At 40.3% G+C, this 21536-nt stretch overlaps 3 protein-coding genes across 5 annotated transcripts; 1 reads left to right on the top strand and 2 right to left on the bottom strand.

Moving 5' to 3' along the window:
* The first annotated feature begins 1349 nt into the window (after positions 1 to 1349).
* LOC111223798 (zona pellucida sperm-binding protein 3-like) lies at positions 1350 to 3173 on the top strand. Its single transcript, XM_022748074.1, has 10 exons — positions 1350 to 1431; positions 1534 to 1700; positions 1778 to 1881; positions 1990 to 2078; positions 2167 to 2347; positions 2443 to 2548; positions 2655 to 2740; positions 2843 to 2934; positions 3006 to 3079; positions 3159 to 3173. Exons 1-9 carry the CDS (start codon positions 1365 to 1367, stop codon positions 3068 to 3070), a joined length of 957 nt encoding a protein of 318 aa, XP_022603795.1. The 5' UTR covers positions 1350 to 1364; the 3' UTR covers positions 3071 to 3079; positions 3159 to 3173.
* A 5143-nt stretch (positions 3174 to 8316) lies between these two features.
* On the bottom strand, positions 8317 to 13405 carry LOC111223846 (homeobox and leucine zipper protein Homez-like). 3 transcript variants are annotated; one of them, XM_022748132.1, is made up of 3 exons: positions 12985 to 13405; positions 12127 to 12218; positions 8317 to 11738 (listed from the first exon to the last, which is right to left on the bottom strand). In XM_022748132.1, exon 3 carries the CDS (start codon positions 11714 to 11716, stop codon positions 9707 to 9709), a length of 2010 nt encoding a protein of 669 aa, XP_022603853.1. In that variant the 5' UTR covers positions 11717 to 11738; positions 12127 to 12218; positions 12985 to 13405; the 3' UTR covers positions 8317 to 9706. The 3 variants fall into 3 exon arrangements, with proteins under 3 accessions (XP_022603853.1, XP_022603854.1, XP_022603855.1); XM_022748133.1 differs by having other exon boundaries at positions 12113 to 12218; XM_022748134.1 differs by lacking the exons at positions 12127 to 12218; positions 12985 to 13405 and adding an exon at positions 12035 to 12120.
* A 1036-nt stretch (positions 13406 to 14441) lies between these two features.
* dhrs1 (dehydrogenase/reductase 1) lies at positions 14442 to 19350 on the bottom strand. Its single transcript, XM_022748115.1, has 9 exons — positions 19164 to 19350; positions 18093 to 18238; positions 17650 to 17793; positions 17388 to 17467; positions 16961 to 17093; positions 16661 to 16804; positions 16508 to 16577; positions 15257 to 15337; positions 14442 to 15129 (listed from the first exon to the last, which is right to left on the bottom strand). The coding sequence occupies exons 2-9, from the start codon at positions 18234 to 18236 to the stop codon at positions 14993 to 14995; spliced, it is 933 nt and encodes a 310-aa protein (XP_022603836.1). The 5' UTR covers positions 18237 to 18238; positions 19164 to 19350; the 3' UTR covers positions 14442 to 14992.
* Positions 19351 to 21536: the final 2186 nt, after the last annotated feature.

Raw genomic sequence — 21536 nt, forward strand, 5'->3', positions numbered from 1 at the left:
CCATTTATTCATCTTTTTAGCAGCAACATACATTACCCTGTTTTTTTTTTTTTTTTGTTTTTTTTTTTTTAATGTTGCCATCAAAAACCAGCCAAGAGCACTTTTATACTGCTGCTGTTCATCACTTTAAGCTTTAAAGAGATTTGGCTTGAGCTTTTAAAGATCACTTCAGGCTGTGATTTTACTTTTCAAATGAGATACGTGTGAGTTGGTTATCCATAAAGTCGGCACACAACTCCAGGAAATAAAATACCATCCATAAAAACCTAAAGTTGCATATGTCAGCCTGAGGTGTAACCTTGTAACCTGCCACACTGTTGCAGGTTGTTGATGCTAAATGTCACAACTTGTAAACTCATAACTTGTCCCAGTTTATTATTAGTATTTACACTTTGTGAGGTTTTCAAGGCGACTGACTCACAACAGGCTTCAAACTTTTGGCTTTACACTTGAAGGACCTCCTGCATTATTTATCTCTGACGCTAGACGATACATTTACGATCAGTGGCCTTCAGGTCCTCAGAGCCACCTGGTTGGCCGCAGAGGAGAGAAGATCTAGCCCCTAAATTCAAACGCAGCCATTTTTTTCTCACACTGAAAACTCACAGCTGTCATTTTTACCTCAGGCGGCAGCTCTGAGTCGGGGGACGAATCCTTGAGTTGTGAAATGACTGATTACTAACTGCAGCGTCACAGATCATGCGCGTATCAGGATTTCAGACCACACACACACAAGTGGTTCAGATCAGTGCTGAAAAAGTCAGGGGGATTGCCCCTGTGAACCCTGGCATTTATCAGCAGATACTGAGTCAGGGCAGGTTAATGATGAGAATTGTAGCTTGAGGTTTTTCTAAATCTATGGCCATATATGTAAATTGAGTGGAGACAAGCCTGAGTGCAAAAGGCAAGTTTTGTAAAAGGATGTGAAAGTGAGATTTAAATCTTAGTTTTGTATATAGTTTGTAATTTTTCCATTGTGATACTTCTAACAGACGACTGACAAAACTAACCTGCAAGTGTGCACTGACGGCTCATACACACTGTCGCTCTCTGCATGGATGTACAAGCTCTCACACTATTAAGTAAATTTCATCGTTTCCTGATGTTGACTTTGTATATCTGTGAAAAATGCATATGTGTAAAAAGTACTTCACATTGTATTTTCATGACCACAATAAAAAGTAAAAATGATAGTTATCAAGTTGCACCATATCAAAATAAGTTGTGTTGCAATTAGGCTGAAGGCCGCTGCACCTGAGATTGTTGACACACACCAGGTGAGAGACGTTAACTTGATTAACGTCTCCCAGGCAGCGCTGAAAAGCGATAAAAGCCCCAGTAGTGTTAGTCTCCAGTGTTCAGTCATGATGGCTTCCCTTTGGCAAGGTGCTCTGCTCTTGAGCCTGGTAGCTGCCATTTCAGTTTATGCAGGTATTGTTGCACCAAAAATAATTTTTTAGTTTTTAACACTCTTTACTCAAACTGTTTGTTTAAAAATGTGACTATTTCTTTTCTGTGTTGTGTCCCTGACAGACATGAAGCTGGACTGTAGGACTGATTTTGTGACGCTGGTGTGGACAGAGAGCAGATCCCGGGCTGATCCGTCACTCTTTCGTCTCGGTAACTGTTTTCCCACCAGCTTCACGGCAAGGGAGGCTGTTTTCAGTGTGGACCTCGATGACTGTAACTTCAGGAGAATGGTGAGTAGCATACTTTAGAACTGGACATTGTAAGTAATCGATATTCTACAGCCTGGTGACATTTGTCTCCCTCGTAGGTCACAGGGCATCAGCTGATGTACACCAACGATCTGACCTACATTTCTTCTCCTGACTCTCACATAGTCCCCTTCACTCGCCCAGTCGCCTGTACATATGAGAGGTGTGTATTCATGCTACTTCCACACTGGGTGTGAAGTAAAAGTGATCAAACAGGTTCATGTGATTAATGGCAGTAGTTTCTGTACTCGATCTGTTTTGTCTTGTGTAGGCCAAAAGACTGGTACCCGCTCAGCTATGATCCTGTGTTTAATACATATGGTCAGGGAGATCTGGTGTTCCACATTGGGCTTATGAATGGTAGGTGTCAGCACACGGTACATAGGCTCAATGGAAATGGCAGAATCGGCACCTTGACTACAGTAAATCAATCTATCTGTTGCTCTAGATGACTTCTCGGGCCCTGCTGAATCTAGTAGTTTCCCTATGGGCTCCTTTATCCCAATCATGGCCAGTGTGGAGCAGAAGACCCATCAGCCCTTGCTGCTGCTGCTTGAGGAATGTGTAGCTGCTGCCACGCCAGAGCTGCAGCCTGAAAGCAATTTATACCCAATAATCACAAATAAAGGGTACTCTTGTTATGATGAAAATATGAGCACTGGCCTTTTTTTGGAAGAAATGCTTAAACTTTTAAAAACTTCTTTATTCATGTTTAACCCCACAGATGTCTTGTGGACAGTCAGACATCCCGCTCAAAATTTGAACCACGGCAAAAATCATCCGAGATCCACCTTTCCCTTCAGGCCTTTAGGTTTGAACTTGGAAAAGAGGTAAACCTTCTTCACTGTATTAACGGCACATGTTCTTTCAGATACAAGACTTAATCTGTTAATACTGGAACATAACTTTTTAATGCCTTGCCGTGCCACTTAACAGGTGTTTATCCACTGCAAACTTGTGGCTTGGGATCCTGTTGGTCTCGACAGCACAAAGAAGGCCTGTCACTATGTCCAAGGTCATGGGTAAAAATGCTTGTTATGTTTATAGTCCAATTGTAACTGGTACTAAAACTATACCACCTTAAGTCAAAGCAAGAACTAATCATTGACTCTTATCTCATTCAGCTGGGAGCTTCTGGACAACCCTTCATATGCCAATCTATGTGACTGCTGTGATTCAAGCTGCAAGTCCAGGAGGATGAGGAGTGTAGCATCAGGTATGTGTCTGGGCAATGTCTGGACTGAACTGGTCTCATTGTATTTGGTGTAATACTGCTTGTTTTTACAGGGAAGCTTGGAGTAGTACAAAAAGCAGTCCTTGGGCCACTTACCATCACTGATGTGAATTCCTGAAGCATCCAAGTGAGAAATGACTTAATTTTACTTTACAATACACTATTTTGCTTCAGAACTGCCTTCAAACTTTTTTCTTTTCCTTCAGAAATGGATCCATCTTATGGACTGGCTCCTTCAATCTGAATTGGGTTTTTATACTTGGGTTTTGCAAGCTTCTAAAAGCTTTGTGCCTGGTTGTCTCTTTGCATTTCAGATCTGTGGCCATTAAAGATTTATCCAAACCACTTAACTTGAACAAAGCTCAAATCATTTGGTCTGTCTTTTTAAATGTCCTTTTTGAATAACCTTGATGGCAGCTCGAATTTTATTCCTGGGTAAAACTGAGTGTGTGCACACATAAGGCCATTTGAAATGTTGACCAGTTTTCCTGTCCCATTTTGAAGTCTAGCAAAAATGTGACTCAGTATTATTCAAACATTTGTGTTGTAAAATTGTCTGAACCTCAGTAATGGTATCGGACGAGCACTGCCAGGGGGAAATATGAACATAATACTATATTGTACTCCAACTTCCAAAACAGCATTGACTCATTTGTGTTCTGCAAGTTGTTCCAAACATCTTGCATAGGAACCTTATTTACGTCTGCTATGGGTGAAACAAATGTCTTGTAAGCAAATCTGAAATTGCAATGAAACTTTTGGTAAAGCGGCACCTTCATGCTGTCTCTTCCCAGGCTAATCTTAGTGTAAATCTTTCGTTTCAAAAGAAACGTGCAGTGACTGGATTATTTTAGCAGCTTCATGTTGCAGTATAACTAAAATGCTGCATCACGTTCTATGCATATACTCACACTTTGAACTGCCATCTGATTCTGAATCCACTCCATTGGCCACACAAACATGTTGACACTAGTGGTTGACAGATTAAGTAGGCAAATATTAATGATTAAGCTATAAGGCTAAAATATCCTGAATTTCACATCAAAGTGCAGGTCATGACCTGATGTGGTGCAACAGGTGTCCTAGATTGTGAGGTTTTTAGATGACTATAAGTAAAACTACAAGCAGCAAAAATAACTCTGGTCTAAAGAGATCAAGGTTTTAAATATAATCTGTACTGAAATTATGCATGTTTTCCCCAGATCCATTATTTCCAGGAAGTTTCCAGAGCTACAAATTAGTTTTCGAAGCATTAAAGAAACACTGATTCATAAATGTCCATATTAGTCATAACTTAAAGCGTTTTGATCTGTCACTGTTAAAACCCGTGATGTAATGTAGGCTTATCTTTGGCGCGTTAAAACGTCATAACGGAAAACGGACGGGATTAGTCATTTGCGACGAGGCGCGACTGTCTGAAATATTTAAAACTTCAACAACTTCTGAGCACGGTCACAGGTAATGAAACAAAAAGCAGATATTTCCCAGCCATCATGTTAAAGTTTTGAATGTTTTTGTTACCTTCCGGTTGTCAGTTTCCAGCCAAAGTTAGCTAGCAAACAATCAAACTGCAGCTAATAGCTGTTGTCATAGCAACCGCTGTACAGTGTGTATGTGTGTTAGTTATTTAGAATCCGCAGACGGGTACACTACGTGGCCAAAAGTATGCGGACACTCAAACATATCGAATAGTGATTATTGAACACATTCAACAGCAGCGGGGCGTCATCCATTTTGAGCTAAATCAACTAGCCTAAGTTTTACAGCAGGTGCGATCAGTGTCATGATCGGTGCAAATAGTCACGTGACACATGTATTTAGACGAAAAACAAATGCATGGGTACAATATTAACAAATATTCAGTTGCCCATAGCCATGAATAGAGCGATCATTTCGTAAATTACATGTGTGTATGGTGTTAATTAAAGTCTGTATCCTGCTGTGACAGTTAGTTGCAAGTCTTCTGGGAAGATATTCCACAAGATTTTGGAACCTGGCGGGAGGTTTTTACTCCCATAACAGCAAGTGTTCCAGCTCTGGGAAAACAATTTCTTTATGAACCTGGCTTTGTGCACAGGGGCATTATTATGTTGAAAAAGGAAAGGGCCTTCCCCAAACTATTACAACAAAGTCTGAAGCACACATTATCCAAAACCATGAAATATAGCCCAAGCACCAAAAATACACAAAAGTGTAATATGTTAACTGGGGTGTCCACATACTCATGTTCATATTCAGTAGTTTAATATTTAATGTAACATAATCACATTTCTGTATAGTGAACTTATAGTGAACTTTTATTTTTTTGCAGACGAGGAAACACAGGACTTCAAATGGACTGGTTCCATTGTAACCAGTGCTTCAAAAGGAGTGGGGCTATGTTTGCTGTATCCAGCTGTGGCCACATCTGCTGTGAACCATGCATTAAATCTAGTAAGAGTGTTATCTTCTATCTGCTCTGGCTGCTAAGTTAATTTTATCCCACTTTTTTTCTGTAATTATCTAAAATCATCTCTCAAATCTGACACAGTGTGACAGAAAATTTTGCCTCTTGTCTTTTCTCTCAGAGCAGTGCAGCGTATGTGGGGCCAGCTGCAGTTATCTGCCCATCACTGATCAGGTTGGTGAGTTTGACATATTCACTGCAGGTTTCTGTCTGATGCCATCAACAGAGGATTACTTTATTTCACACAGCCAACATATTATACATGCACATAATTCTATTTTAGATGAAGCCACAGGAAAAGGTGTTTTTCAAGGACCCTGTGAAGCTCATCCAGTCACGGCTGGAGCACATATCACAGGTCTGTCTCCTCTGTGCAGTGGGCACCCCAAGCTCCATCACATCAGTCCTTTTTAATTGCTATACCAGGATTTTAAATGTCAGAGCAGTCAGTGAGTCATTCAGCATGAGACTGAAAGATTAAAAGCTTCACTTAAGCATCGCTATGCTATAAGATCATTTGGGAATCGCTGACCTATTATCCGCTAGCCAAAGTTGATTTACACAACTATTTTCACTGCGAGAATCTTTAATAGTGGGATCTTAATGCTCCTCAGGTTGCGCTTTTTCAGCGGACACAGAGAGAGAGAGTCTCAGCGCACTTCAAGCACAAGTCTGTTGAAATGGAAGGGCGTCTGAAGGAAGTCACTGAGCAAGGCTACAGGTGATTTCAATATCTGTTATTGTTCCTTCGCGGCTGTTCAAGTGTAACCTTGATTGCAACGCTGTTCTCCTCATGTCTGTTATCAAAAGGCAACTCTCCGAGCTGAAGAGAGAGAATGCTGTCTTAAAGAAGCAACTTTCAGAGCTGAGAAGAGAGACTGCTGAACTTAAAAAGCCACTTTCTCAGAGGAGGGTAAATGTTCCAAAATTCTATTAAGAAAATTTCACTTTTCTTAAAACGTCCATGTCTAGTTGGTTCATCAGATGTCTAATTCATCCTGTACATTTTCTACTTGCCTCAGGTTTCTCCAGGACAGTTTCAAATAAATGGGTAAAAAAGGCCAAATTACCCCCGAATGATCGTGTTTGAAACACCTTTCAGCATTTAAGTTCTTAAAATGATTGAATATACATTTTTTTCTTATATATAGTGCTCAAAGGATGTCACTTCCTGTCGCTATCACCTCCCCAGGTAAACCCAGATGTAATTTGAATTGTTTGTTTTTAGTGTCCGTCAATTTAATATTTTTTGATTCAAGTTGATGAAGATGTATACATGTATGTTTTCTTTTACCAGTTACCCCTCGTTTAAGAACTATCAGGTTTGCATTTCATTCTGTATTTACGACATCATCACATATCTACACAGAAAAGAATTATATAACATCTTCTGCTCAAACATTTTGTCTCTTCCTCAGTCAATTTGGTACAGCAGAGTCCCAGGGGTGGGCCAGAGACAGAGGTCGCAGTCTCTCCTCCCTCACAGTAAGTCTCCCAGTTACATTGTCTTCAGGTCATTACTTCCTGACCTAAATTAATGTTATGGTTTAAAAACAGTGAAAATAAAGATGTAAATTAATAATTTAATTCCTATGCAACCTTTGAAATTCCTTAGTGATGTAATAATTGCAGTTTTAAAAAAAATTCTAACCCAAGATCCACTTTGTGGCTTTTGTCAGACCTTTCAACCACATCTGACTGTTTGGTTATTATGAAGATACCATGTCCATGACAACTGAGGAGTCAGAGTGAATTTCATCCTCTGATGAAAACAGTGAAGTGAGGTTGAAAGTTTCAGGAAAAAGCCAACAAGGGGATCTTGATTTGAGATTTCCTTTGTCAAATTACTTTTTCCAAGGTCAGCAATGTATCACACTCTACAGTAATTATACATTCATAGATAAGATCCTTGTTAGTACTCTTTATATATTTATATATATATTAGTACTTACTATATATATAATTCTATATAAACATTATGCAGAATTTCACAAATGTAATGATTTGGTTTTAACTTTTGTTGTAAAAAATCAAGAAAACACTTTGCCCTCTTTCTGTTTTTGCCAGACTCCTGGATCAGCCACCTCTGTTTCCAGCCATAGTTCTCTTTATGAACACGGACGCAGTAAGTGTGGTTGCGCACACACTTTCGTTTCTCTGTCATAGGCTCTGTTATTGAACTGGGTAGGGACTTTGCTTGATCGTATTCGAAACTGAATGTACTCCGTCCTGAATCAAAATCCCCCTTTTTTTCCCACTGTTTTAATAAGGAACACCCACATCCTTCAGCACCTCTGCAAGGTAGGAAATACTTTCCAAATAACTTCTGCCATGAAACAGAGGATCACATTTCTAAATTGTCTTGATGCGACACACTCATGTAATTGCTGAGTAAGTACATTTCTGTCGTCCTCAGAACTCAGCATCAGACTCCTGGTTTCCAGTTCCAGTTTATGAGTGGATTGTCAATACAGTCTCCCAGGCATTAATGAAACGGCACTGTGCCAGTGACAGTCTTTAGCTATTGTGCTCATTAGGACTGTCACGTCTTGTTCAGAGATACAAATTTGTTTTCACCTAAAAACAGTTGGCACAAGTGATTAAATATCTTGGATACTAAGGAATATAGATATTTTATAATTATTAAGCTAACATGAACTTTGTACCGATGTTACCATATCAATCTTCTGTTAAGGAATTAAACTGTCATGTGGCAACAAATTTTAAAGACATTTCTTCAGATTAATTTCAGCCACTCACTTTCTTTTTTTTTTTTTGCTCACAACACAGAATTTACATTGATAGTTTGATCAGTCATACTCAGCTGGATTCACTACAGCACACAAAAAACCATCGCTGGCACACATGATTATAAAGGCAAATCCTTTACTGGTTTCCAGTGACACAATTGTGATATGAGATTTTTTTTTTTTTCAAACTGTGAAAAAATACATTGAATACCACCTGCAAAGGTGGAAACCAAGTGTTACGGACATTGCCCCACAGCATGACACTTGCGTTAACCTTTCATGACTAATAAGATGACAAAACACAGTGATGCATACTGCTTTGTCAACATTCTGGTCAACTAACCTCTGTCCAGACATTTCTAAGGAACTAAACTCTGACTCCATTTAAAGCCGATTCCTTGTAGATCGACTAAGTACGGCTCTTCAGTGTGGAGTTTTTTTCTTCTTGCAGCACACAGCAATGTATACATGACCGGAGAACTCAAATGTATAATGTTTGTACTATCATTCATAATCTGAGTTGACAGAAAAAGAATGGTTATTTTTCTTTGGATTCAAACCCTTTGCTACTTATACAGTATATGGACCCCCATCAGTTATCTACTTTGTCTATATTTTAAACCATCAAGTCACAGCCTACACCTATTAAGACAAAAGAGAGAAAACTACTGACTGAATCAATGAGCGCAAATCAAAATTGAAATTGGCAATTCTGATATCTGTATGATATCAATGTGATTGCTGCTTTCTTAATACTGTTAACCTTTACTATTAAAAAGGTGCAGTTAAATGCAAATGACAAGCAAAGTATTCAAATAGTAAATCAAATATTACAACAGAGAACTAGGAATGTTTCAGAAATATGCCGGAGACATTAATAAAATTAGATGGAACTATTTTATGTTTTCAAAAGACATGATGATTAAAAGGTTTCATTGTTAAGGGATCAAGAATGACACTGTTTAGTTAGGAATTCATCTTTTGAGAAAGAATTGGATTTAATGAACATAATGGCAGCAGGCTCTAAAACCAAAGTGCAAGATGTCATTTTAAAGTGTACATGTCCAGTGTGCTTTTCATGATAAGGAATTATTGGCTGTAAAGGAATGATGACACACAGTGATCAGTCAACAAATTCATCAACGTAGACATTTTCTGGAGCAGTTACTTATCTGCTATAGTAAGGTACCAAAAGTACAACCAGTTTAAATTATACTGCTACAATAGCATACTAGAAAAATCTGTAGTAGTGATATCTAAACAAAAATAATAAGCTCAAAAAAATAACGCAAACCAGTGTACAAGTTACTGTCCTATTTACAGCAACACAGGCAGCACAATTATAATTCAAGTCCAAATATATTAGGATAAGCAAGAAATGCAGCATATATAAAAAACGCAAACCTGATTTGGGGCTTGTACTGGGAAGACTGGATGTTTCAAACCTGCCTCAATTAAAGCAATTTAAACCAAAGTAATAACTATGCTTGTTGGTGCAAAGGATGTGAGGAGCACTCCACCTACTTTGATAAATGTTCTGAAGTCTGGTTCCAGTGTCTCAATCAGTAATGATAGGCTCTTGGTCAGTTTCCACAACATCCTGAGATGCAAACCAATCTCGCACTTGCTGGTAGCTCATTCTTGATTTCTTGCATAGAGAGTCAAGGTCTTTTTCATGTAGTGAGCCTGTTGAAAGGTAATATGCTATCAATGGCTGAGTATCAGGGGAATCTGCACTTGTTCCATTTGCTTGAGATTTTCGTTTACGGCTACCGCCAACTCGGGTAGAGGTCCCAGAGCCACTTCCATTAGTTAAACCACTGCCACTTTGCTGGGCAGCGAGTTCTGCCAAGAACTGGTCACGGACCCCCTTCACCCAGCGTAGCTGACCATTTTTGACCGCATACCGTGTGTCACCAAACCACTGAATAACATCTGCCCGGGGTAAACCTGTAAGCTTAACAAGTTCAGTGTAATCGTCACTCTTGGGCCACTGGCAGCGCAAGAAGTGCTGCTTTAACACATCCAACTGCTCCTTGGTTTTTCTTGGTCGCCCAGCGGGAGTGAGAGCAGGGGACGTGGATGCAGATGAAGGAGCCCCTGAGACGCGCACGGGTGTTTGTGAAGGACTGGCTTTGGCTGGGTGGGCTGACTTCTTTGATGTGTTGGTGCTGTTTGAAGGCGGTTTAGTGGGCGAGGTGGTCAGTGGTGGGCTGCCAGAGGTGGAAGAGAAGGGAGAGGATTTTAATACACCTGATGGTTCCTGTGGAACATCTGGCTCAATCTTGCAGGTCTTGGTCAATTGTAAGGGTTGTTCTTCACTTTGTTCCTCGTCTTTAAAACTGTCGCCATCACCAGAAAGTTCCTCCATAGCATCACACTCTTCTGTTTCAAGGACCCTTTCCCCAAAGGCTTCCAGGGTGTTTGACAAAAAGGTCTGAAAGAAATGTGAATTTTTAGTCCCGTTGCTACGTGCTGCCTCACTGCCCTTCACACTATTAGGATGACGAGTCTTTTGAGTAATAAGTGGAAGAGGTTGAGTTTGTTGATCATGTTTACCCCCCACAGCAGGGTGTTTAGAATAGCTCTGGGCTGCTGCCAGGCTTCCTCGGCCAACCCTAAGCTGGTAACGGCTGTCACTGAACCATTTACGAATGTCATTGCGGGTCAGCCCAGTTTCTTCCTGCAAACGTCTGAGCTCTGCCTCTGCAGGCCAGTTCTCTCTCAGGAAGCTCTTTCGAAGAGCAGCGAGCTGAGCTTTAGACTTTTTGTAGCGCCCATGACGGTGCTGCCGCGAAGATGACTCTGAAAGGTCAAGGGAGACATCAGTTGCTGTACTTGCTGGCGTGTCTGCTGGTGGGCGGTAGAAGTATGAATCCTGAGGAGGTGGAAGGGTGGAACTGAAACATGGGACAGAGGGTTTGGCTGGTTTATAGGAATCTGGTGACTCACACTTTGGTTTCACTTTCTGGGGGGTGATGCTGGTGAGAGCACCCTCTACTTCATCGCTATCCTTTTCCTCAATTGCCAGTTCCTCACAAATTTCACTCTTGTCGTTTGTTTTGCCTTCCTCATTTGTTTCAGTAGAGTCAACATAAAGCTCAGGTACTGCTAGCTTCCGCCGTGTCTCCTCTATCTCCTCTGAAGACCAGCTGATCCCATATTTAATTCTCTGCACCATAAACCACACCTTAACTTTGTCCAGCGGCAAGGAACATAGCCGGGCCAGGGTGTTAACCTCACGGGATGATGGGTACGGAAATAAGTTAAAGGCTTGGACCAGCTCTGGGATTGTGTCAAGTTCACGGGTCTGATCAGACTGTGTCCATACTAGTTTCAGTCCCTCTGACACCAGAGGCAGACAAACAACAGAGTTGTGGTTAGTGGTGAAACTAGCCACACCGCTTGCGTTGCTCTCTGCTGAGCTGGCAGAGTGGCGCAAATCCTTGGAGGGCCGTTTAGCTTCAAGCTTTCCTTCACATTCTGTCTTTGTTGCTTTTCCTTCGAAAGACCCCTTCATGCCCACAAATAGTCCATTTCTGCCATTATGTTCACTGTAGGTTGCCATCTGGGATGTCAAGGCCTTTCACCTAGAAAAGAGACACAAATGCCAAGTTAGTTGTTGGCACGTTTTTCTTGTCACGACTGCCTCACAGATAAGATAACTGTAGGAAGAAAGAACATTTCTTCTGAAGAGCACAGCCAGGAGTACAGGCTATGAAGTTTTAAGAAGTTTCTGTTCTCATTCACTCTCAAAGTCAATTATCTGACAGCTGTTTCCCCTTCCCCCCCCCTACTTTGCACTCTTATTCTGAACTCCCAGTGAAACTAGTCGTATACTCTCGGTCCAGACTGGGTTCCCCTCCCCCAAAGTGTGGTGACTGACTTTTGTTTTGTGTGAGTGGGGGGATCGGCCACAAAGGGTGGGAGCGTGTGGAATGGGCATCTACGAAAAATCCATCACCGTCTATTTCTCACCCCTTCCCAGTCGGGCTTTGTTCCACTTCCAAGTACTCAGTCCCGAAAGATAAGTGTAGCCTCCTCACAAAGGCAGATCCCACAACAGAAACCTGTAAGAGAAAAGAGAAAATGAGCTGCATTAGTCATACTCAAGTCTGAGTCTAGACACGCTTCACACTTAGCGTTGAACGTCAGATATTTCTTAAGAAAAAAGTGATTTGAAAAACTAAACAAATTTTTTTTTTCTTCCTAAGCAACAGGTGTTGAGCCAGCACTTCAATACAACAATGGATACTCAGTTTAGCAGCTAGGAGGCTAAATACAAGGAATTATTATGATTCAGATTTACTTCTTGACCAGTATGGGCATCTTTATCAATACAGTCTTTACCTAATTATATGTTTGTAACTACTGAACGAGCAGTGCCTTAGAAATAAGTACATCCTCTTCACTTTGGAGGAGTTGTTGTTAATTTGGAGTAGCAGAGGAAATGTTGCGCATTTAGTTAGCAGGTTACGCCATGGCCGACGATTTAGGTCGCTTGAGCCACGCAAGAAATTTTCAAGTGTACCAAAAACATAGCTAACAATCATGAGATCACTGTATTAGTCAGTCGTGACACGCTGAAAGCCGTGGGGATGAGCTCGTGTGGTGGCTGCCCCAGTTTGTTTTATATTTTATCTTAATTCGCCCGCGAGAGTTTACACATCGTGTCTTTTGTTTTAGAGTAACAAAGCTATAAAAGTTGCTCACTGGGCCAGTGGCAATAGCGGTCCAGTGTCTCCCCCTTTATGGCGTACTAACTAAAACGCTTCACACTGCACAGGCGCACTTCGCCATCAGACACGCTTCAGTGAAACATAAAAATAAACTTACCGAAAACGCCAAAACAACCCTTTCTCCCCGAAGTCCGTTTGGGCGAAGAGAAAACAAAGGAAACCCGGAGTTTCCCTTCTGCCACTTCGCTTTTTACAGCCGAAGTTTAGAGGAAGACCAGGGAAACAATACCGTCTGTCTGTCTGTTTGACCCTTGTCTTATTTATCAAGCACCTCGACGATTTACGGGCGGAATACAAAGATGCGAGGCGACCAAGTTTGTCGCCTTTCGTATGAGTTCAGTCGTCGGCCAGTTCTTGCCGCGGAGGACACGGATCTCTCAATCCGTGAGGTTCGGGTCTGAACTGGAGTCGCCGTTACTTCGTCCTCCTCGGTCTGTCCGTTGTTGCTTTTGTTCTTTAACTGAGAAGTGTTTCCCCTGTCCGGCCAGATCGAGGCGAGGCGGAGCTGAGGACCAGGAAGCCCAGAAGGCCCAACGACTCTCCCACAGTGACGGTGGGTGGGTGTGCCAGTCTGGGAGAGCAGACCATGGATTGGAGGGAGGAGGCGCTTGTATAATAAATCCGTGGCAGTAGGCTAAACATTTTCACGTCAACCACCCACCAATAACCCCCCCACCCCACCACCACCCTCCTCTTCATATCATGGCCACAAACATCTGATACGGTTTTCGACGAGAATCATTATCTTGTTAAATTCAAACACAACAGTCACCCGGCTCCAATTAATAAGTTTTCTAATGTTTATGCTGGAACCCCTTTTTCAAGACCCCCAGAGGTCCTTGAATCTTCTGAGTTATAAACCCACAGCCATTGCTACCACTGAGCATATTTTTCATACTACTAATGCATTCTACTACAAATGCAGAGTCCGTTGTAAATATATTTTAGTAATAAGCAAAGAAGACGGTTTCCACTAGAATCGCATTGCTAGCAGTATGGAGAGGGCTTCAAACAGCATACAGACTTTAATGTTCAGAAATAAAACCAAAAGAAAAAATAAAATTCAACACTAAATTAAAAATTTAAGCTAAATAAATTAATAAATAAAATATGAAAAATCCAAATAAAAAGCATTTTAAATTGCTCTGGGAGGACCTCACTATCTCTAAAACTCTGGCTAAGGCCCTTTATCATTTCCCTAAGTATCACCAAAAAAAGATTCAGAGAAACTTAGATGTACTGTTATACAAAAGCCCCCACAAGAAATAGTTCACAGCTTCTTTTCTTTGGGTATCTCAATATATTGTATAGTACAATCACAATTGTCCCTGAGCAATATTCTGAAAGTATGTTCTGTCTCTGAAAATAAGGCAGCTGTATTTAAGTCTTTTGTATCTCAGTCAGAGGTAGCATTTATAATACTGTTAATGCTAAATAATAGAATAATATTGGCTAGATATAGATACTAGTCTTTCTGCAAAGGATTCCATTATATCGAAGTACTTCTTTTTTTATACTTACTTTGCAAGAAGGAGTGAGAAGTGTAACCAGAAGCAAGTTCACATTACTTTATTTACCAGGCAAATACAGTAGTGGTAGTGTTGCATGTATGTACATTTAGTAGGAATATAACAAATAAATGTACGTAATAGGTGCAAAAATACAATTATATGTTTATAATATGTGTAATATTCAGTTTTACAGATAAAAAAAGGACATATATAGTGATATTAATAATCCCCATTTTCTCATTGTGGTTTCACTCACAGTTGACATTAGTGTTAATGTTCAAATATAGAGAATATGCTAATTAATTCTTCATGTTTACTTCATAGAATCATATTCAATTAGTACTCAAGCAGGAATGGATATACCGGTATACAGTTTAAATAATATTCCTTCAAAAAACCAAAACAAGAAATGTGTATGTAGATATATAGGTCAGTCTAAATAGTTTACCCGTTTGGGCTTGTAAGTTTTCTTGTCATCATTGAGCCATCAGTATTGGTTCTGATCACCAACCATTAGATAGGTATTATATTTGGACCATTTAAGTCTGCTGAAACACAAGTACACTGCCGCTTCAGTACTGATACAGGAAATGTTTAGAACCGACTATTTGCCAGGGTGAGCACAAAGCGTGGCAGGCGAAGGAATGCTGGGACAACAACTGAGAGCCAGGAGAGATATGGGACCTGGGTCAGGAGGAATTTTAGGGAAGTGTAATCGACTACACTCCGCCCTGGAAAAAAAAACAGATGGACAAAGTGTTAGAATTAAGTGCGCACACACACATACGCACAAATGGTAATTTCACAACATACATTTTCAAATATTAGAAAATTAGGAGAGAGCAAATACAAATTTACCATCAACATCTAGTATCCCGTAGCGTCTTGCCAGGTCACAAGTCATTAGAACTTTCCCAGTCAGCGACATCAGACTTTTATCTTTCAGGGAGAAAGAAACCATTTCAAAACAGACTTAGTTTGAAAATGAACAAGCCTCTCTAAAATAATCAGTTGAACCAGTAAAGGCTTTTCAGCATTTATAGTAGAAGTTTATGAAAACTTGTTAAAATGAACAGCATGCAGATCAAATATGTGTGTTCACTCCTGTAAAATGACTCCTATAAAGCCTTTCTTGCTGACATTTACTGGACTGGAGGTGTTGGGGTGTGTGTCCATAGAGCATTTCTTTCCTGAGCGTCAGCCTCTACTTTCAATTGTTCCCAGTGAGGAGAGAGAGAGAGAGAGAGAGAGAGAGAGAGAGCGAGAGAGAGAGAGAGAGAGAGCGAGAGAGAGAGAGAGAGAGAGCGAGAGAGAGAGAGAGAGAGAGCGAGAGAGAGAGAGAGAGAGAGCGAGAGAGAGAGAGAGAGAGAGAGAGAGAGAGAGAGAGAAAGCGCTCCACTTTTTTTGTGAAGTCACTCCAAGTTCTTCTAGTTGAAAATTTCTGAACTTTTTTAGAAAAGTTGCTGGTATCATCACTGAAGCTCCTTTTCAGCCAACCAATCAGATGGGGTGGGAGTCATCACCCTGGTAACAAAAGAAAATGGAGGAGAAGCTTGTTCTGACTGTGCCCGTCTATCCCGAGCTGTATATGTCAGACGGAAACTATCACAACAAAGACAGAAAAGCCCAGTTGTGGGAGCAGATCGGCTGAACACTGAGGTCCTATTCAGACCTGGCGTTAACATGCGTCTTCAGTGATCTGATCACATGTGGTCAGCTCTAAGTATCTTAGTTCACCCCTGAACTTAGAGCTGTCCACTTGTGATCTGATCACCCAAGATGGATATTAATATCAGGTTTGATCAGGGCCTGAATGTTACTTGTGAGTGTTGTGCTTTCATCACCATACTGTTAACAGTGTCAGACTAATAGCAATAAACAGCAAACGGGTGATGCTGGTCTATCATACAACAGCAGTGTTGACATGTTTTCAAGATATTGTTGTGAGAGAAACAAAACCCATGCAGGATGAATCGCTCGCCAGCGCCTTACCAGCACTTTTCTGCCAGAGAAAAACGCTGCATGGACGCGTGCCCTTAAAGCCATTTCAGTCTCCATACTAACAACTCAGCTGTGAAGTGACTACCGCATCTTACAGTACAAACCTACCTTTTGCCAGGTTGACAATGCACTTCCCACTCAGTTCTGTGGTTTCTCCACTGGCAAATACATCTTTAAACTGAAGAGAAGAAAATCGAGAAATTTAGCAAAAAACTGAAGAAGCAACCATGAATAAGAAATTGCTGTTAGAGAAGAGTCTACCTTAGAGTTTACACCCTGTGGTGGCTCTTTCTCCAGTATCAACTGTGATACCAGCTCTGTTTGTACTGGCCCTGGCCACAGGCTGACAGAAGCCACTCCCCGACTTTTCAGCTCAACAGCCATGTCCGCTGCCAGCCTGTCGCACTGGAAACAAACCACAAAACAAAACAGGCTGATATAACACTGACAAAATGTGTCCAAATATAGTATTTAGATCTGACTATATAGCGCATGTGCTGTGTTAATAGAGATTTGGGTCTTGATAACATAAATCTGGGACTTTATGAGTAGAGATCTTACTGCAGCTTTACCGACACCGTATGGCACATTGAAGATATACCGCAGTCCTCCCATGGATGAAATGGTGACTATCAAACCTCGACCTTGTGCCACCATCAACCGAGACGCATAAACTGAGAAGAAATAGTGGCCCCTGTCAGATAAACACAAAAAGGAATAAGTTAAATACTTTTTATACTCTCAATTTTAGAATACCTCTAATAATGTGCTAATTATAACTGCTGGAATTAACAGAAAACATATCATTTTATGTATCACTTCACTCTCAATTTCTTTATTTGTTATGTATAAAGAGCTTCTAGTGACAAAGGGGAACAAGTTGAGTCACAGTTGACGTCAGGAAAACTCACTGTGTTCAAGGTCATGACTAAGCAGTTTGCAGACAATGACGTGAATTTATCAGATATGATTAAGTAAGAAAACCTACCTGAGGCCTGTGTTGTTAATGGAATCCCATATAGACGGATCAGTTTCCCAGAACTTCTTCCCCATATTCTCAAAAATAGCCTGAAGCAACATCATGTGTCAAGTTCGGGTAAATCACACAGTGGTTAGTCCTCTTTACCAGCTGTTTCCTTTTTGTTCATACAGCTTTACTCTACATTAAGTGTACTACAAATAATTTTTACTATTTCAAGTATGCAATTTACAAAGTCGTGTTTCATGTCAGTGCAGTATACTGTACCCACCTGAACTCCAGCATAGGCATTGTTCACCAGCATATCCAGCCTGCCATTCTGTTCGCGTTTGATCCGTTCAAACAGTTCTTCAATGTCTTTATCTTTCGTAGAATCACAGATGACTGGCACACAGTTCCCACCCCTCTCCTTGACCTGTTTTGAGAACAAAGACATCAGCTGTAAACAACCGTAACAAATCCTGACTGAAACACTACTACTACTACACAGAACAACAAAGTAAAAATACATTTTAGATGCAACGTTTTTTAGGTCATCCACCAGATATTTGGATAGAAGGAGGAAATTTACATTTTGGGGAGCTAACCTTATGGATTACAAAGTGATGGCACCATTGTCATCACAAGATAGGTTAACGGACATTGCTTTTCCCTCTCTACCTAACAGCCGTCTGATTTAGCCCTTCTAGGAAAACTCAAGCTCAAAATTTTTACCTCTGCAGCAGTTTGTTTCAGTGTCTTTTCCTGGCGCCCTGTGATGTAGACCGTGGCTCCCGCCTCAGACAGCTGGAGGGCTATTCCCCTGCCAATGCCCCTGGAGGCACCCGTTACAACACACACCCAGCCAGACAGGGACATCTCTGGGGGAAGAAACAACACCACATACAGTAGGCGTTAAGCTCCAACACACCATGAAAGCTAAAAGTGCACAGGATGAATATTGGTCTGTGGGGGTTAGATATGATCAGAGGTCAAATGGGGAATTGAAAAAATAAAAATAAAAGTTCCTTAAATGACCATAAACATGGCTGCATGAATGAAACAGTGCTGTCACCACCCACTGTCCATAGTTCACTTGATATCTGTAGTTGTCTTACACAACTACATTTGCCTTTCACAACTTCTCTGTTGTAGTATTATGCATATGCAGCTGATATAACTCTGATATCGTGAGTCATAGCGGTGATTAATGATTTATCAGTGATAAGTTTAACGGGTATTAACCTAAATAAAGAATGCTGCCCAAATCACATAGATGTAAAATTGTATCCCCACTATAAAAGGCCATAGAAATGCTATTGTTAAATGTTTTCGGAGGGGGAAAACAAGATAGTTATAACACAGAATACAAGTTTACTACTGAGATAAGAGAGGCAGTGATAACACCAGAAACATCTGTTCAGAAACATCTTAAGGTCGTTTTACTCACAATAAAACACACACCTCCATGTCATAAGGTCGTTCTTAGGATAGTTTTTCTTTCATTTGATTTGCATTTGCTCTTCTAACTAAATTCTTCTCGTTTTAACGAGGTATATTGGCATCTTTATAACAACTCGAACCTTTTCTAAATCAGTCAAAGACTTTTCTGTTGAACTGTTGACTCGTTTATACAATTTGATTAAATTATTGTAGGGTGCTGCCTCTACATAACGCTATAATTCATGTTTACCAGGGCTGAGATTCTGTTATTTAACAGTTTATGTTTTAGGTTTTAAAAAAAAAAAAAAAAAAAACTTTACAGATTTACATAATGTGCTGAAGTGCATCGAAAAAGACCAATACCTTACTCCACAGAAACCGCTGGATCTAGTTTGTCAAGTTCCAAAAATACTCCTTAGGCGGCAATCAACAAGGAAACGTATCGGTGATGTTGTCACGTTGGCTTTTGCTCCTGTTATGAATAATATCCAACTGTGCCTCGAGCTACAATGTCAGCATTGTGACAGTTACAAGGCTACCGAGGAACCACGTCTACCGTAATATCGCGAGAAGACGCCAGACGAGAGTATCTCACACCGAGGATTCATTTGTGCTAACTTCCTCCTTTGTTATTATTTTTAACTCCCTGGAGACAAATATAAGTTGCACACCGTCATTAAAATATATTCATGTTTCGAAATGACTAAACCATCAAGGAGTTGTTATTTTCAGTGTCTCAATAAACTACTGACGCTGTTACTGAGCGTCACACATGCGCTGTTGGTGCTAGTTGCTAGTTAAGTAATATTCAAATTTTAACACCGATGTAGGCTGTTGTGGTTAAGTTGACCACAGTTTACATGACGACAGACATAAATCGGACCTGTCAGAGGTGGTCCTTGGTTTAACTTACAACGACGCACACAGGATGGCGCTGTAGTTCTCCTAAAAATACACACATCAACGGCGGCAGTCTGCAGACAGATGAGAGGAGGTAGTAGTGGTAGTAGTGGCACTAATACATAGGCCTATGCAAAAGCCTGTTAAATGTTACAAGTATATTTCCAAGTAACCCTGGTTTTACGATTTATATATGAAGGCGATGTGGTGGCTTCAAAAAACATTTCTTATTTGATGGTGAAGCATCACTTATTATTATTATTATAATTATTATTATTTTTACATAAAAAGCCTTAAAGCCCATAGGCGGAGCGAGGGGGGCGGCTTATGGTGGTCCAGCCCCGGATGTTTTCCCAAAAGCAGTGAATCTAATATGAAGTTTATAATAACATTATTTATATTTATGACTTCAACTTGGTGTCATAACCTGTCAGTCTCTCTGACTGAACCGGCAAATCAATGGCGCTCTATTAGTGATGAGTTTAGTGATCGGTTAAGAGGGGCTTAGTGGGACACTAGTTAAAAGGGATTCTGAAATAGAGCTCCGCCTGTGTTATCCTTCCAACACATGATGGCATACTCTTTACACATAAAACAAATCAGGAATATAAACAAAAATATTGAATTATTATCATTACATTTTTATAACCTGAGTTAAGTATTAATGTAACAGCACAAATAAATAGTTACTATTTCCCAATATACCGTATTTGTCCATTTTTTTTTTTTAAAACTTCTGGTAGCTGGCCAATGAATAACCTGGATAGAAAAGATTTAGTCAATCATTATCAACAGTTGAACTTTACGGGAAACTTTTTTACACAACATGGAATACTGTCAGCAGAAAAAAAAGCCAAACCAAACCAAACAAATACATAATACTGTACAATATTCAGTATTATGTAACTCTTTTCAACAGTTCTGTCTCCCAGTAGCCCTGCGTGTACATGTGATGTGTAGTCTTGTTCCCTTTATGATTAGTGGGATACCATGAACTGTGTTTTCTCCCACAGTCCAAAGACAGGCCTTTGCTGTCTGTTGCGTTTAGGTTTGAAAAAGTTAGGATTAGGTTATTATCAGATTTAGAGTTACTTTTATCACCTGTTGAATATTATTAGCATTTACATGATTCCCAATGTGTCTGTTTCTTGCTTTTTGAAAGAACAGCAGATTAGAGCCAGTTTTCTTGTGCACTGAACTTGACTCCACTGTCATTTGTCAATGACAAGGAGTTTACCTGTCTACAATTACGTATAGGTTGTATTTAATCAGTCTCATCCATTTAGAGCAGTGGGCAGTCATCCTCCAGTGGCAAGTGGTTTAAACATTTATTTTTGTTAATAAAAGCACAGTGTCCCTAGAGACACCAAAGAAACCAAATCCTGCACGGCTGGATGGTGGGTGCAGTGGCCAGGCTCGGGGGAATGGCACAGTGTGGTGAATGTTTTATTGTGCCATCACAAAGTTACATTACTCATTTATTCAGTGTTAATAGTGTAAATCAAAACCAGTCACTGGTTGAAATGTTGCTGACTCATGTATTATTATTAAACAAACCATTTTCTTCTCTTTATTTTGATGCAGGCACAGATTGGAAAAGTGTGATATTTGAACAAACCACTTTGTCCTATTTCAGTCAACATACATTTTAAGTGGTTTGATCAATTTTACGTTATTGCTGCTGTATTCCTTTAAAACCGTATCTTTATGTTAGTTTGTTTTAGACTTTTTTGATTTGCACTGGCAACGGGCCACTGATGAACCTTGACTGATTTCTCCGAATCACACCCACAGTGTTTGCTGAGGACAAATAAAAATGTCTGCATTATTGTAACT

This window comes from Seriola dumerili, unplaced genomic scaffold, assembly GCF_002260705.1.
Source record: "Seriola dumerili isolate Sdu_G_001 unplaced genomic scaffold, Sdu_1.0 BDQW01000116.1, whole genome shotgun sequence".
Lineage (NCBI taxonomy): Eukaryota > Metazoa > Chordata > Actinopteri > Carangiformes > Carangidae > Seriola > Seriola dumerili.